At 41.2% G+C, this 17,988-nt stretch overlaps 1 protein-coding gene across 3 annotated transcripts in view; it reads left to right on the top strand.

The window, feature by feature from the left end:
• The first annotated feature begins 1,747 nt into the window (after positions 1 to 1,747).
• The window catches only part of CHUK (component of inhibitor of nuclear factor kappa B kinase complex), a 40,101-nt gene continuing 23,860 nt past the window's right edge, over positions 1,748 to 17,988 (top strand). For 2 of the 3 annotated variants that reach the window (XM_079793157.1, XM_079793156.1), the window contains exons 1-9: positions 1,748 to 1,902; positions 9,450 to 9,544; positions 11,282 to 11,396; positions 12,583 to 12,652; positions 13,435 to 13,523; positions 14,705 to 14,794; positions 14,935 to 15,059; positions 15,248 to 15,355; positions 16,607 to 16,742. In XM_079793157.1, coding sequence (XP_079649283.1) covers positions 1,798 to 1,902; positions 9,450 to 9,544; positions 11,282 to 11,396; positions 12,583 to 12,652; positions 13,435 to 13,523; positions 14,705 to 14,794; positions 14,935 to 15,059; positions 15,248 to 15,355; positions 16,607 to 16,742 — 933 coding nt within the window. In that variant the 5' untranslated portion in view covers positions 1,748 to 1,797. Of the gene's footprint in view, positions 1,994 to 9,449; positions 9,545 to 11,281; positions 11,397 to 12,582; positions 12,653 to 13,434; positions 13,524 to 14,704; positions 14,795 to 14,934; positions 15,060 to 15,247; positions 15,356 to 16,606; positions 16,743 to 17,988 lie in introns of all 3 variants that reach the window. The other variant, XM_079793158.1, reaches the window with a different exon arrangement.

Below are 17,988 nucleotides of genomic sequence, written 5' to 3'. Positions count from 1 at the left end.
AAAGGAATTGCTCCTATATATTGGGCACTTGTGGCCTAGACACTATTTCATTTAATCCTCACAAAATATCTGTGAGGTAGGTACTATTACCTCCATTTTATGCATGAAAAAACAGATTGGCCAACTTGAATTTATGGAGCCCATCAGTCAGCCCAGGATTAAAAAAACCCAAACCTATGCAATATTCATGTGAATGAATGGGATGTGCAAAGAGTGAGCTATAGGAAACCAGGTTCCTGCAAAGATCAGGGTCAGTCCAATCATCAGAATCCTCAGGTCCTCAGCATGTCTCCCTGGCTCTCCCAAGTGATAATTAGATTTCAGCCACACCTGTGGAGATCGGACACTCCAGTGCTAGATACGCTGTACACCTAGCAAATGATAGTACAATCTACATCAGTCATCAGTGCAGGCTGCCCAGCTCTAAGGTACGTATTCTTAGAGGTGCCATTTGCAATCACCTCCAAGTCTGATACTCCAGCTCCATGGCTACCAAGCACATATGGGAAATCAGAATTTCCAATACCACACACATTACTGTTGAACTATAACATGACTCGCTTTGTATCATGCACTGCTCAAAAATCTGATTGCACTATTCAAGGATTTTGGTGATGAGACACGTTTGCTCTACCAGACGCAGATTCAGTGCTTTCAAAGCACTGTGGTGCAAACAATGTACCCACCTTTAAACATCTTACATGTTACATCGGGTGTGTCACGAAGTGTTAGTAGGAATTCCAAGTACGGAGTTCATAGGCCAAGATGTGCAAATGATGGTCCAAGTGTACATGATCTCAAAGGACACTCAAATGACCAGCTTAACGCAACTGATACATTTCATCAGAGAATTTGAGTCCATGCTGATTGTCATACCTGAAGTGATTTAGGAGATGCCCCAATTATGGGAGTGTATGACCCACTCAAAGCAAAAATGGGGAGCTGGTTCCCCTAAGCTAAAGCAATCCGCCACTGGAAGGACTTCCTTTTGCACCAACAGTATTCCCGAACCTTTCTTCTGCACCCTGGATCACGCATGACACAATCCCCACAATGAGAAACTAGGGCACTGGCAAACGCATAACTTGACAGCAAGCTCTGTGAGGCATTTGGGGAAAAGCTCCCGAAGCCAGAAGCAACATTCTTTTCTCTGGAACAGCATCACATCCTTGAGTCGTTTGGGTTTACAGGGGCTATCCTGGGACCGTGTATAAAAGTCAAGCAGAAGAGCTGAGCCTGACTAGTGTATGGAAGATGATTAATCACTTAATTTAAAAAAGGCGAACTATGAAGGCTAATGCATCAGTGGGCCTGTTAGCGCAGGATTCTTTCTAGTTCTTCAGATTCCTCAATATTTAAATCATTGACGGCCTTGGCCAGTGCCAGCTCAGCGGGTGACGGGTTGACGAATAGACGGCAGAGGTGTGAAGGTGATAGGGTGGAGACGTGTGAGGTTAGGAGACCAATACGGACAGGCTGGTTTGGAAAGTGATTGGAAGGGAACGTACGGCCTGGAGAGATCTTACACTTTTGGAGACTGGAAAAAAACAAGTGGGTTCTCTCAGCTAGGAAAATGTCCGGGATACTCACCGGGTGCAAAGCGCCCACCTTTTCTGCCCACCTTCACTCCCGCTGGGTCGCGGCGACTCCCGGGGAAAACGTGGGCGGGGCTTTCCCTGTGGCAGTCACCGGAAGTGACGCCTAGATATCGCGAGAAGAAAGACGCGCGAGCCTCCGCGGCCCGGAACCGGCCTTGGAACAGCGGGTAGAATCCGAGGCCGCTCGCCCTCCCGCCCCATGGAGCGGCCCCCGGGGCTGCGGCCGGGCGCGGGCGGGCCCTGGGAGATGCGGGAGCGGCTGGGCACCGGCGGCTTCGGAAACGTCTGCCTGTACCAGCATCGGGTGAGGCGGTGCGCGCGAGGGAGCGGCGGCGGCGGGGGTTTGTTTGAGCGTCTGTGGAACCCCGCGGCTGTCAGTTTGGGAAAGATTGTCGGTGAGACCTTGGGCGGTATTGGGGGCCAGGAAGCGCGCGCGTGTGTGTGTGCGTGTGTGTGTGTGTGTGTGTGTGTGTGAGAGAGAGAGAGAGAGAGAGAGAGAGAGAGAGAGAGAGAGAGATTGTGAGCGTGTGTGTGTGTGAGTGTGAGTGTGTGAGTGTGAGTGTGTGAGTGAGAGATTGTGAGCCAGGTGATTGAGGTCCCAGGTGTGCGTGTGTGAGAACTATTAGGAAGAATTCACAGTGTAAGTGTCAAGATGAGACAAGGTGTTTACGAGTGTGACAGTGTACTGTGCATGTGTCCCCGTGAATGTAGAGTGTCAGGGTGGGTGAAGCAGATGCACATCAAGAGTGTGCACGAGGGGATGAGAAAATGGGGCTGAAGAGGGGGCTTCCTGTTGGAATGGGTGTGTACTTGTGTGTGCTTGGAGACCATGTGATGTCAGTGGGGCTGGAGTGGACAAAGAAGGTTTCATGGCGGGGCCACCGTTAAGCTTTTGGAAACACAGATAGGCTTTGGAATTGGGAATGGGTTCCAGGTGGGGAACAGTATGAGGAGCCACTGTTGAACATGATCATGGTTTCACCAGGTAAAGGAGATAGATTGGGGGTGAGATGCTCTAGTCTAGTGGATGGAAGACAGCTAACATCCCACTTGGGAATTTTGCATTGATTTAATAAAAAATGTTTAACCAATGTAGCAGCAGTTAATAATCATGTTTGACCTTTTTTTAAAAAATATATATATTTTATTGACTTTTTACAGAGAGGAAGGGAGAGAGAGAGAGAGTTAGAAACATCGATGAGAGAGAAACATCGATCAGCTGCCTCCTGCACACCTCCTACTGGGGATGTGCCCGCAACCAAGGTACATGCCCTTGACCGGAATCGAACCTGGGACCCTTCAGTTCGTAGGCCGACGCTCTATCCACTGAGCCAAACCGGCCAGGGCATGTTTGACCTTTTGATGCACCTATAAAAACAGAACCATTTTCTCAGAAAAAATGTACAGAGGCACATCCACGCAACCTTATGCATTGCCATTTGAGGAAGTTCATGCTTTCCTGAAAGACATTCACAGACCTTTTTGATATATAGACCCTGGACTAATGACCCCTGCCATATACCCTTTGTTTGGGCATCCGTAAAAATGGTTACAACTATGTATATGAGTCTGTTTGAGAGTTAAGTGAGATAATGTGTGTAAAGCTAAGTACAGTATCTGGCCCATGATAAGCCCTTAGATGTTAGCTCCTGCTGCTGCTTTGTTGTTGGTATCATCATCATTATTAATTGACATTAAAAAAGGAAATGCCAAGATAAAAGTGGTGTTCTCAGAAGATTTTTTTGTGTGAAAGATAATCTGAGTGGAAAAATATATGGCACAAGATGAGCAGTTAAGATATTACTAAAATGCTTGCAATTGGCCTATGAATGGAGAAGTGAATTCAAGAGAACAAATCATGATTGATTGCTTTTTTTTTTTTCTTGGAGTCTAATGATTTGTTGTCTTAAGAAATATGGTTGTGGGTAGAGAGCCCATAATATAGGGTGGGAAGTAGGGGAGATGGGAGTGTATCTGGTAGGAATAGGCACGTTTGTGTGACAGTTACAATGACAAATGTCACTGATAGAACTGAGAAAATTTTGTGAGACTGGTTTCCAGATAGAGCATAGGAGGAAATCTTGGAGAGAGGGAGAATGGAAGGTGAGGACTAAGACATTAAGGACTTTGACAGTCAGACAACTAACTAGTAAATTTAGCAATTCTCACCATCAGAGAGGACATAAAGGCACTCAAAGAGAAAAGAGGGGGAAGCCAAGTACTTCCAGTGGATGTTGCCTGTGGCCTTTTTATCAAAGCCTGACCATCAGAAAAAATTGTATGCATGCTGGCATGCTTCGTTGCTGCTTTTCTTGGTCCTTGGCTGGGGGTGGATGAATATATCACTTAAAATTTTAAAAAGTATATATGACATAAAGTTTGCCATTTTAACCATTTTAAGTGTACAGCTCAGTGGCATTAAGGACATTGTTGTGCAATCATCACCACCATTCATTTTCAGAACTTTTTCATCTTCTGAAACTGAAACTCTGTACCATTAAACAGTAACCACCCATTTCCTCCTTCCTGGAACCCCTGTTAACCAACATTCTACTTTCTGTCTCTATGGAATTTATCACTTTTTAAATGGAAGAGATTTGAGTCCTCTAAAATCTTAGAAATTTTTCAGGAACTGTCTAGGTGTCCAGAGTGGACTTCCCCCAAACTGGGACATTTGACAGCTGAACATGTATTAAAAAGAGAAGAGCCTGGCTGGTTTAGCTCAGCAGTTGAACATCAACCCAGGAACCAAGAGGCTGCTGGTTTAATTCCTTGGTCATGGTCAGGGCACATGCCTGGGTTGCCGACTCCATCCCCTGTGGGGGGTGTGCAGGAGGCAGCCGATCAATGATGTTTCTCTCTCTTCGATGTTTCTTATCTCTCTATCCCTCTCCCTTCCTCTCTCTCTAAAAAAAAAATCAATAAAAATATTTCTTTTAAAAAAGAAGAATAAATACCCTGTCATAAGATGTGGAAGCAGCATCATTGCTTTTCCAAGCCTGACTTACAATTTGCATTTACAACTTTCAAGATCCTTGTGTTTTAGTAGAAGCCACATCTCAGTATTTCATCTACACCTCTTAAATCACAATGAGGAAGAGAAAAGGATGTGAGATAATTTATTTAGCTGATTACTGTGCTGGAGGCTGCTGGTGCCCAAGTCAACAAAAACAGCATTTTCTTCCCTCAAGGAGATTTCCAGTCTAGTGGAAATGGTAGACACAGAAACACTTTTAAGTACATTGTGGTTACCTATTAACGATGTAATAATGGGAGAATGGCAAAGTAATCAAAGAACATTTGCTAGGGAATAGGGTAACACTTCTCAAGTGTGTTTGGAAAAACTAATCCCATGAAACACTTTGAAACTATTTGGTACTATGGTCAAATAGTTGGATAAATGCTGCATATATAATACTAGAGGCCCGGTGCATGAAATTTTTGCACGGGTTGGGCGGGGTGGGGGGGGGGGAATGTCCCTCAGCCTGGCCTGCACCCTCTCCAATCTGGGACCCCTCGGGGGATGTCCGACTGCTGGCAGTCAGACATCCCTCTCACAATCTGGGACTGCTGGCTCCTAACCACTCGCCTGCCTGCCTGCCTGATTGCCCCTAACCACTTCTGCCTGCCAGCCTGATCACCCCCTAACCACTCCCCTGCCAACCTGATTGACGCCTAACTGCTCCTCTGCCGGCCCAATCGCCCCCAATTGCCCTCCCCTGCCAGCCCGATTGCCCCAACTGTGTTCCCCTGCCAGCCCGATCGCCACCAACTGCCCTCCCCTGCAGGCCTGGTCACTCCCAACTGCCCTCCCGTGCCAGCCTGGTCGCTCCCAACTGCCCTCCCCTGCCGGCCTGATCTCGCCCCCAACTGCCCTCCCCTGCTGGCCTGATCTCCCACAACTGCCCTCCCCTGCTGGCCATCTTGTGATGACGTGAGGGTGGCCATCTTGTGGCAGCCATCTTGTGGCTGCCATCTTGTGACGACGTCGCAGTGTCACGCGAGGATCCCTTCATTTGGAGCATCATAATCCACATTAGCATATTACAAGTTCTGAGAACTCCTATAGTAAAGAAACTAACTTAATTTAGTATTTTCCATTTTTTATTGTGGTAAAATATACGTAACACTTACCATTTTAACCCTTTTTAAGTATACAATTCTGTGGCATTAAATACATTTACATTGTTGTGCAACCATCACTATCTGTCTCTGGAATATTCCCATTTTTTTAAAAAGAACTTTTTAAATTTTTTTGCTGGATATCTGTAAACTTTCCACAGAACATTCTTTGTGAAAAGTAGAGTGAGGAAGGCCTTTAAGAGTAGGTGAAATAGCCCAGTGACTGAGCCGCCACTGAGGACTCAGCAGCCTCCCCCTTGAGCCCCCCTCGCTTCCCAACGCTCTGTCCCCCCTGCCCACCTTCTCCCGCCGCAGCCTTCCGCAGGTTGTTTCCACCGAGGAAAAGGAATTGTATCGTATGTCCGCTAACCAGAATCTCCACTCTTCCGACCCCTTTGCTGATGCAAGTAAGGGTGATGATCTGCTTCCCGCTGGCACTGAGGATTATCTATATAAAAGGCTAAGCGACCGTCGCAACCGAACGGATGACTGAACAGGCTGCATGGGGCAACCAGGCTGGCAGGGGGGTTAGTGAGGGGTGACCAAATGACCGAGCAGCAGGCTGCGTGGGGCAACCAGACCGGCACGGGGGGGGGGGGGCAGTTGGGGGCAACCAGGCCGGCGGGGGGGGGGGGGGCAGTTGGAGGCGATCAGGCCGACAGGCAAAGGCATTTAGGGGTGATCAGGCCGGCAGGGGGGCAGTTAGGGGTGATCAGGCTGGCAGGGGGGGGGCAGTTAGGGGCAATCAGGCAGGCAGGCAGGTGAGCAGTTAGGAACCAGTCATCCAGGATTGTGAGAGGGATGTCTGACTGCCAGTTTAGGCCCGATCCCCGGGATCTGGCCTAAACCGGCAGTTGGCCATCCCCCGAAGGGTCCCGGATTGGAGAGGGTGCAGGTTGGGCTGAGGGGACCCCTCCCCCTCCCCCGTGCACGAATTTCGTGCACCAGGCCTCTAGTATCCAGATAAGAATTCAACAGAGAAATGGCAGGAAGACCCTTCCTTACTACTGTCCCAGGGATCGCTGATGATTACGATAAAAAGAAACTAGTGAAGGCCTTTAAGAAGAAATTTGCCTGCAATGGTACTGTAATTGAGCATCCGGAATGTGGAGAAGTAATTCACCCGCAGGGTGACCAGCGCTAGAACATATGCCAGTTCCTCGTCGAGATTGGACTGGCTAAGGACGACCAGCTAAGGTTCATGGGTTTTAAGTGCTTTTGGCTCACTGAAGCTTAAGTGAGGATTTCTTTGCAATGAGTAGAATTTCCCTTCTGTCCCTTGTCACAAGTTTAAAAACCTCACAGCTTGTATAATGTAACCATTTGGGGTCTGCTTTTAACTTGAACTAGTATAACTCCTTCATGCAATAAACTGAAAAGAGCCATGCTGTCTAGTCTTGAAGTTCCTCATTTAAACAGAGGTCAAGCAGTACAGCCTGAAACAGCAATACCATGATGTTTCAGCCAAGCCCATGTCTGGCCAAAGCTCCTCACCAGAGTTCCCTGCCCTCAGAGAATGTCACCGCCTGAACAGCCTTCCGTGAAGCTGAGAGGAGAGGGGTCAGGCAGCAGCGGCATGTGTACCACTAGAGGGAGCCTTCCATAGTCAAAGATCTCCACCTGACAGGTGGATGGAGCTTAGAGCAGCCCGCCACCACCGTCCCTCCAGGGAGGTGTAAGGACTTCAGGCTTGCCACCAAGGTCTTTTTGACCCGACTCATCCTAGCTCATTGTTGTCCAAACACCATAATCTGAGGCCAATCTTCTATCAGAGTTAAACTTTTGACAAGGGAACAAATTTCAAACTGAAGTGTCAGTCATGTAGCTAGCTATAGAGCTTCCAACTTACTAGCAACAGCTGCCCAATGCCATGTGAAGTAAAAAAAAAAAAAAAAAAAAGATTTTTGGGGTGGGTTTTTTTTCTTCCCTCCTTCAGTTTTAATGTTATGTTATGTATTTAAACCCTTATTTAAATAAAAAATGTTTTCAGAAACAAAACAAAAGAGTAGGTGAAATAGAAACTTAGGAGTTGAAGGGTCTTACAGAATGAGATCTTTTTGAAATAGATAGCTTCCTGCCTCAGTCACATGAGAATCTGGGTTTAATGTTTATGTTTGTACCAAATTGTTTCCATGGTGGTAAAAGCTTACTTGGGACGTAGCTGCAATAAGGTACCTGATTAAAACAAAAGAAAGATTGAAGGGCATGAGGACTGTGGTTAGTCTAGACCAGTGGTTCCCAACCTTTTTTTTGGCCATGCCCTACATAAGCATCTCTAAAATCCTGATGCCCCCCTCCCCATGACATATAATTTTTATTATTCAAAAAGTGAACTCCTGTTCATGTGGAAGAAGCCTAAAAGGCCATTAACTTGATCTATTTTTTAAAAAATATATAATTTATTGATTCTCTCACAAAGAGGAAGGGAGAGGGACAGAGAGCCAGAAACATTGATGAGAGAGAAACATCGACCAGCTGCCTCCTGCACACCCCCCACCGGGGATGTGCCCACAACCAATGTACATGCCCTTGACCGGAATCGAACCTGGGACCTCTCAGTCTGCAGATCGACACTCTATCCACTGAGCCAAACCGGTTTCGGCCATTAACTTGATCTAAACAAAGAACATGGCATCCTTGAAAGAGAAAAATAAAAGTACAAAAGGTCAGTTGAAGTGCCGAGGAAGAATTCACTAAGAAATTGTTTAAAAAATAATCTGAAGGGATGTGAAAAAATAGCAAGTAAAGTTTTAAAACAATAGAGAACTGAAATGCATAAATATGTCACAATATATATTTGTATACTGTATGTGAGGCCCCTAGAACCATAAGAAATGCAAAAAAACACTGTTAATAACTCATTCTCGAATTGCCCCCCTTAAAAATCAAATTGCCCCCCTGTGGGGCGTGTGCCCCACGTTGGGAACCACTGGGTTAGACTAGTTTTAGTTCCTTTCTTCTCTCTCCATACATCTACTATCTTATCTCTAGCTTCTTCCTCCCACCTTCCACTCCTCACCCCCGTTTAGACTATCCCGTACAAGTTATGTCTTGCTTCCTATATATTTTCTTTCCTCCTGTTTGGTCCCGACTGCTGTTCCTGGGCTGCATTATTTCTGTTGCCAGAATGTGATGAAGTCTGGCTATTTCCTGTAATGCACATTAGGTTGGGTTTAATTTCAGTCTGACTTGGGTAAATTACTAACCATAAGCAAGAGCTGTTAGGTTCATTTTATAAATATGAAATAGAAGTACAGCTATTGTTAGGATTTTTTATGTCATTTGAAATGTAAAGAAAGCAGGAACTAATTTGGAGTTTTTTGTATTAGGTTTGGTCATATTAAAACCTGGTATGGAGGCCAGGAAGCCCTGAATTATCCTCTTCATTCTAGTTCTGCTAGAGGCTGGTGCCCTTGTTAGCTGTCTTGACTAAGCTCAAAGAGGGGTTTGATGGGGAGACAGGGTCTTTGTATTTTCTAGCAATATATTATGAGACAGTGTTCTGAAGAGACCTGTTATAGGATCACCCTCAGTCACTTTGCTTGTATGCTTTGGTGTGTTTGCTCAGTTTTAAAGCATTGGTTCTCATGTTTTACCTAGTAAAAGCATTGATTCACGAGAGCTAAGCTAAACAATTTTGTTTCCCCAGGTTGGTATTTCTTTGATAGCAAGTAAATCTGCACAAGAACCTAATTTGTATTATTTTCTGTTCATTTTCTATTTTGGTAGGAACTTGATCTCAAAATAGCAATTAAGTCTTGTCGCCTAGAGCTGAGTACCAAAAACAGAGAACGGTGGTGCCATGAAATCCAGATCATGAAAAAGTAAGTATACTGGACTTACATTTCTCGAGTTCTGCAGCCCAGCCAGAGAACATCATAGAGAAGAAGGCCAGGAATCCATTCTTCATAGGATCTTTTTAGGAGTATATTTTTCATTAAATAGATGTGTTCTATTTCAAATAATAACATCACATTATGACTAATTTAGTTTAAAAAGTCAGCTAGGTATTATCAGATTCAGCTCTATGAGTACAGAATATGTTTCTTCTGGATCCTGGGCAGTGCTTATCTATTTAACTTTCTAGTTAAATAACAATAACTATTCTCATTTCTTACTTTCACCTAGTTTTGATAAATAGTGTATCTATTGCTTTGTAAAAATTACCCCAAAATTTAGTAGCTTCAAACAACAAACATTTAGAATTTCACAATTTGTGTGGTTTAGGAATTTGGGGATGTTTTAATGCAGATCATAATGCAGATCTTTCCTGAAACATGCCAGAATGTTGAGTGGAGCTTTAGTCATCCAAAGGCTTGAGTGGGGCAGGAGTATCCACATCCAGGCTCATTTACTGTATATGGCTATTGGTTAGAGGCATCCGTTTTTCACTATATGGGCTTCTTTATAGGGAAGCTTAAATGTCTTCATGACATGGCAGCTAGCTTTCTCCAAAGTGAATGATCTGAGAGAGAGCAAGATGAAAGCTGACCTATCTCTTAAGATCTTTCCTCAGAAGTTGTACTCCATGCTTTGTGCCACTTTCTATTTGTTAGACATGAGTCACTAAATACTGTTCACACTCAAGAGGAGGAGAATTAAACTCTTAAAGGGAGAAGTGGACATATTTTAAAACCTTCATGGGTAGTATGCCAGCTACTTCATAAATAATTCTTCTAGTTACCACAGAAACCCCTGTATTTAGGTATTATTACTATTTTATAGATGAGGAAGTTGAAGCTCAAAGAGTCATAAAATTGGTAGGTAAGAGATTCTGGCTTTGAAATAAGTACTTTCTGACTTCGGTATCTGTTCTCAATTCACTTTAATGCTTCTCAGACTCAGAATTGCCAGGAAAGCTTGGTAAAAAGATAAACTTTCAGGTTCTACATAGAGAGATTCTGTTTCTTTAGGTCCCTAAGACCTAGGAATCTATTGCAGTTTTGAGATCCACTGCATGATGATGATAATGATGATGATGATGGCGGCCGGGATGATATATTTTAAGTTAAAAAAAGATGTCAGAAAACTATGTATAGTGTGATGCAGTATTTATTGAAAAAATTTATTTGTGCACAACAGTTTAAAATCTGGAAGGCAATTTGTCAAATTTTTTATAGTGTTCACCTCTAGGTAATTCTGTGATTATGGGAGAGGCAGTATGGTGTGTGTGTGTATATATATATATATATATATATAGGCTTTGGAGTCAGACTGCCAGATTTTAATCGTTATTTGACCACCTACTTGCTGTGTCATCTTATGTTACTTAGCTAATTTGTGCTTCAGTTTTCTCCTGTGTGATGAGACTATTAATAACTCTACACACAGTAGAATTATATGACAAATAAGTGAGTTAATGTATATTAAGGTGCTTACTACTTGGCATATAGAAGTATAATTGTAGTAATAGTGACAGTATTTTTATTTACTAATTTTTAATTATACAAATGATGCCAACCTTACTTTCCTCACTGCCCCTCAGTTAACTGCCATTTCAAACCCAGTCCCTTTTCGTTGGAAAAAAAATGTTGATTATAATTTTCCCCCCTTTTTGTTAGGTTGAACCACTCCAACGTTGTAAAGGCCTGTGATGTTCCCGAGGAACTGAATTTTTTGATTAACGATGTACCTCTTCTAGCAATGGAATACTGTTCTGGAGGAGATCTCCGGAAGGTAGTGTGGATGTTTTGAGATGATGAGATAGTAAATCATGAACTTTAACAGTGTTTGAATCACATTCAACATGATAATCTAGAATAAGGTTCCGTAAACTATGGCCTGTTAACCTGTTTTTATGGCTGCTCTTTTATTACAGTGGCAGTGTTGAGTAGTTGTGACAGATACCACTGGCCTTCAAAGCCTAAACTATTTATTGTCTGTCTCTTTACAGGGAATGTTTGCTGACCCCTGACTTAGAACATGCATTCTTTTGTTAGTGGTGGTGTTTTCAGGGTGGGACTATATTCGTGGTTTTAGATTAAAATATCAATGTTTAAGGTGTTTATAAAAAAGTCTCCTCCCCCCCATCTTGTCTATTATAAATAATGTTGCTATAGAACCAGAGGCATGGATACATGGAACAGACTGACAAACGTCAGAGAGGGGGTGGTGGTGGAGAGGACTGGATAAAGGGAGGTGATTGGATTGGCTAAAGAATATATATGCATAGCCCTTGGACACAGACAGTAGTGTGATGAGGGCTAAGGGAGTAGGGGGCAGAGGCAAAGGGGAGAAAATGGGGGACATCTGCAGTAGTGTCAACAATAGAAAATTTAAATAAAAATAGAGGTGTGTTTTTTTTCAATTACAGTTTACTTTCAATATTATTTTATATGGTTTCAGATGTACAGTATAATGGTTAGACAATTATATACTTTACAATCCCTTCGATATTTCCAGTACCCAACTGCCATCATGCATAGTTATCACAATATTATTAACTCTATTCCCTAGGCTTTACTTTACATCCCTGTGACTATTTTATAATTACCAATCTGTACTTCTTAATCCTTTCACTTCTTTCTCCCAGTGCCCCAACACCTCTCCTCAAAAACATTATTCTTTTGTATTGCAAATCTTTCTTTCCCATCTTCTTTTAAATCTGCCATATGGATTTTTTATGTATATATCTGTGAGATTTTTCAGACTTTTCAATTTCAAATACTTTATCTTTACATGTAAGCCTTGTCATGAAATTTACATGTTCTCTGTGTGGATTTGGTAATTTTCCCCCTCTTATATTTACTTAATCATGACTTATTATTTGAATATTCTCTTACAGTATAGTGATTAATGTGTCACTGTTACTGCCCAGCAGCATTGGCAGTATACATTTTTAGTCTTTTTTTATTTTCTTTAGCTACTCAACAAACCAGAAAATTGCTGCGGACTTAAAGAAAGCCAGATACTTTCTTTACTGAGTGATATAGGTATGTAATCAATTTGAAAATACCATCATGATTTAATGCCACCTTGGTTCATAAAAGATTCTGTATGCTACTATAAAGCATAGATTTTAGCATCTACAAGAAATTATCAGAAAAATTTAATTGTTATTGTTGATGCTAAATTAAAACTAGGATATTTTGTTATTTTTTGTTTTGTTTTTGGCTAGGAGTCAATTTTTGGCTAATAGATGCTCCAGTTGCTGACAAAAAATGGTGTTAAATGACCTAATTTAATTTTACTCTTCCTCCCTCCTTAATTAACATAGTAATTTCATTTAACAGTGGCATTATATCTGTTAGATAGGTCCTCAAGTCAACTCTTAGGGTAAAATCTCTTTTTAATCAGAATAATTCCTGAAAAATCCCTAAAATAATCAGTACATAGGGCCTTAAAGCAAGCTCAAAAGCCAAGAATATGTTTCCCTATGTATTTCCATCTTGTTTCTTTTCCTGGGTCATGGAGGCCAAAGCTTAGTTGAAACGGGAGGGAAAGGCTACAAGGATAAGTATAGGATTTTTCTAAATTGCTTTTTCCATTTCTTTTTAATGTTAATTTTCATAAATTAAATGAACATATATTTCTGTAGTATTTTTTAAGTGTTACTGGATTTTCTGTGGAGAAAATCTTAACTGCTGTAATATTAATTGAGTAGTTATGATGGTCCCTATAAATTTGAGCATTAGAGAAGTACAAAATGTGAGATTATTTTTTTTTAAATTCAGTATTTTCTCTTACCTCAAAATACATTTTAAATTTTACTTAGGGTCTGGGATCCGATATTTACATGAAAACAAAATTATACATCGTGATTTAAAACCTGAAAACATAGTTCTTCAGGATGTTGGTGGAAAGGTAGGTGAAAACTGAAGAAATTTTCCATGACAGTTGAATACAGTATCCTTGTGGTAGTTAGTCTTTGAGGTTTGGTGCCCTTCCATAACACTCTTACTTTTTCTACTCAGCCCTCACTATACTGGACTGCGGTTTTGTGTTTAGTTGTTTGTCTCCTCTGCTGCCACAGTAGCTCCATTAGAGAAGGAACTGCACCTGTCTTGTTCACTTCTGTTTTTCCAGCGCAGTATCTAGCAGAAATGGTAGGCAGTGAGTAAATAATTTATTAATCCTTACAAGGCACACTAAAAAACACACACATGCATCCTGGGTCTGCATTACTTAAAGAGAAAAAAAAAGCACATTTACTTAAGTATGTGTTTTATATATTCTTTAAAAACTCATTCTCCTCCTAAGTTCTTTATTTAATTAAAAATCAAAACTTGATTTCTCAGATTCTTAAATGAGTCATCTTGAGAGGAACCAAAAATTGTGAATTGATTCCTGAAATATTTGTTTTTATCAGAATAATTTGAGCAGTTTGTTTGCTGTTAGCACTGAAGTTCCATCCCAGTAAAGATGTAAAGCCAAGACTAAACTTTGAATTGGATTGTGTGGTCTTGTAGTTAGTTAAGATGGTGGTCAGCTGGAAGTGATGAAACCTCGATGATGCTTCTTCCCTTAGGAGGCTTTCATGTGTGCTTGGCACCAACTATCTCTCCCTTCTTTTGAATCCAAAGACTTCAGCATATTTTTGAGGTTAGATGGGTATGTAATCCACTGATCCCCTCTAAGACGGTATGCTGCTTCTTCCTTTGGAAGTCACCTTTACCTTTGCCTTTCACTATAATGGATCAAGTTTATTTTGAATACACCAAAATAAAAATCGATAGCCAATCTAGATTTAGTTTTTACCATGTACAGGCACTGTGTTAAATTATTTTGGGGGGCTGTTTCTTTGAATCCTAATAACAGTTCTGTGAAGTAGGGATTGTTAGTAATATTATATAGGAAGTCAAGAGAAGTTTAAGTAACTTGACCAAGATCATAAGGCTAGTTAAGTGGTGGAGCTCAGGCTTGAGTCACATTTGTGTTATTCCAGAGCTCAAGCTCTTCACCATCACCCTCTCCAGAACCTTATCAGGACATTGTTGCCTTTCCATTTCAAATTTCTCAACCATTTAATGCTTATCATTTTGTAGATTATACATAAAATAATTGATCTGGGATATGCCAAAGATGTTGATCAAGGAAGTCTGTGTACATCTTTTGTGGGAACATTGCAGTATTTGGTAAGACATGTATTGTTTCTTTGAATTTAAGTGTTCCAAATTCTCTTATTTATGAAGGTCATAAATGTACATAGTAGTTCAAAAATAAAGTACCTTTTCTCTTACAGTATGACATTTAAAGCATTTCTTTTCTTTTTAAGGCCCCAGAGCTCTTTGAGAATAAACCTTATACAGCTACTGTTGATTATTGGAGCTTTGGGACCATGGTGTTTGAGTGTATTGCTGGATATAGGCCTTTTTTACATCATCTGCAGCCATTTACTTGGTAAGAAATGGAAGAGTACTTCAGTGTGCTTAATGTGAATGAAAATTTTCAGTAACATGCTCTTTTCTCCTCTCTTTAAGTGGTATAATTTCCTTTAAAACACATAGTTGAATAAAATTAAATGGCAAAAATCTTAGAGTTTTTTTGTGAGTCAGGTTGTCTACTAAGGTAGCTTTTGTTTTTTATAGGCATGAGAAGATTAAGAAGAAGGATCCAAAGTGTATATTTGCATGTGAAGAGATGACAGGAGAAGTTCGGTTTAGTAGTCATTTACCTCAACCAAATAGCCTTTGTAGGTAAGTATATTTCAGTTCATCTCAGTTTCTTCAATAGAGTTGTCTTTTTCAAGTATTATAATCCAGTAGAACTTTCTGCTATGATGGGAATGTTTTATATTATGACCACATTAGGTTCTTGAGCCCTGAAAGGTGAATGATATGATTGAAGAACTGAATTTTAAATTTTATTTAATTTTAATTAACTTCTGTGTAAATGCAAATAGCCACTTGTGACTAGTGGCTCCCATATTGGACAGCGCAAGTCTAGTGAAAACAACTGCTGCCATTCAGTTGATTGGCTTAGGTGCTAAGAAGACTCTTGGGATACTGAAGTAAATGTGTTCCTTGGAGAATGGAACTGGACTTGCCTCTGGAGTTGCCAGCAGCTAACTTACATATGTGGGTTTGGGGTTGTTGTTTTTTCTTAGAGAGAGAGAGAAACATTGATGTGAGAGAGAAACATTCATTTGCCTCCCATATGCACCCTGACTGGGGATTGAACCTGCAATTTGAATATGTGCCCTGACCAGGAATCAAACCTGGACGGGACAACATTCCAACCAACTGAGCCACAATGTCAAGGCTGGGTTGTTTTTTTATGGAAAAAGTTTGTCCCCTATCATTTCATAAATTATTTATTTTTATTGTTATTTTTACCCAAGGATATTTTTTCCATTGATTTTCACAGTGGAAGGGAGGCGGAGAGGGAAGATGGGAGGGAGAGAGAGAAGGGAGGGAGAAAGGAGAGAGAGAGAGAGAGAGAGAGAAACATTGATGTGAGAGAGACACATCGATTGGTTGCCTTCGCAAATGTCCCAAATGGAGCCAGGAAGAACCTGCAACCCAGGTATGTGCCCTTGACTGGGAATCGAACCCGCGACCCTCTGGTCCATGGGCCAGCGCTCTCATCATTGAGCCATGCCAGCCAGGGCTATTTTTATTTGTTTATTTTTTAGCCTCACCCAAGGAAATGAGAGAGAAAAACATTGATCAGTTGCCTTCTGCATGCATCCCAACCAGGGATTGAACCCACAACCCAGGCATGTGCCCTGACCGGAATTTGAATTGGCAACCTTTTGGTGCCCAGGATGATGTTCAACCAACTGACCCACTCTGGCTGGGCCATTTCATGAATTATTTGAAAGTAAGATACAAAATGGTACAGACAAGTAATGAGAAAGGAAATGGACAACCTATAAAATTACCTTTTTTACAGTATTAAAGTAATATTGGAACAAGGATTTTCACCCATTTTTGTATGTTTTCTAGTTTAATAGTAGAACCCATGGAAAATTGGCTACAGTTGATGCTGAATTGGGATCCTCAGCAGAGAGGAGGACCTATTGATCCAACTTTGAAGCAGCCAACATGTTTTGTATTAATGGATCACATTCTGAATTTGAAGGTTAGTTTCTTATGAATGGGATCTATTTCAGAAGACTTGCATTGAACTTAACAACTTTATTTGGAAAATTAGTATTAAATATATTTTAATAGTCTTTTCTTGATGCTTATTTGAAAAAGAAAATTATTTTTTTAGAGTGGATGTGTTTTTATTTTTTTAGTAAGCCTTCTCAGTTTTACTTTTAAGTGGTCTTTGCTTTGAAGCATCTTTTGGATTTTCCCCTTCCTCAGATTGATGCCTCATTCATTTAGGTCTGGATTTGGTTTGGTGAGAAAGGTTTCTACCTGCCTTACATGCCTCTATAGTTCTACCCATTTTATAATCCATGCAGCATGAACTGCCCATCTCATCTTCTAAAAATACGTTTTTATTTCCCTGTCCAAGAAACCAACATAGTTCTTCCTTGCCTACTAAGTCAAGTCTAAGCTGATCTGCCTTGGTCTGGGGGCTTTCCTATTGCAGGTCCATCCCAACCAAGTTCTTGCCTCATACCTGCTTCTCTTACCCTTTATTTCACTCAGGACCAGCTTGTGACTGCTTCTCATGCCATCAAGCTTCTCTTTCATGTTTGTGTTTGAATAGATACTATTCTCTGCCCAGAATGATCTCTATCTCTGTGTATCTCCTTACCTACACTGGTACATATTCAACTCTCCTTTTTTCTTAATGGTCTCGGCCACAGTTTGTCATTTAGTCATATTTACTATATTGTCTACTTGTTTTTCATCTTCCACTTATTCCTCTCCTTGTAGATTGTCCTCTTCCTCAATGCTGGGATAGTTTTTATTATTTTTATTAACAATTGCCCAGTCTACCACTATGCCAGCCCTTCCCTGGCATTCTATATAAAGCAGGCCTGTAACAGGTTCTCAGTAAATCTTCATTGATATGAATGAGAGGTTGTTTTATGCTGTTTACCCAGAAACAACTCTCATCTGCAATCTGCAGTCTTTCTGTATTTGTTGGTTGCTTGAGGTAGACAGGGTTTCTCAAATTAAATGAGAATGAAAATCATATATTGATGCCATTTGTGACTTACATTGAAAAGATATCTGGCTTTTTGACTTGGTTTTCTTCTACTGTGTCAAGGAATAAATCACCTCTCAATGTGTTAGCCAACTAGGACTTGGTGATACCTTTTAGTTCTCTTACCTCCAGTAAATTTTGTTTTTTATCTCAGGCTTTTTTCAGACTTGTCATGGTAATTGTAACATTATTTCTACTTTGAAGGGATCTGTGGTCATCT

Source organism: Cnephaeus nilssonii, assembly GCF_951640355.1.
Source record: "Cnephaeus nilssonii genome assembly, chromosome: 16".
In the NCBI taxonomy this organism is placed as follows: Eukaryota; Metazoa; Chordata; class Mammalia; order Chiroptera; family Vespertilionidae; genus Cnephaeus; species Cnephaeus nilssonii.
This window is presented reverse-complemented; position numbering and strand designations above follow the sequence as displayed.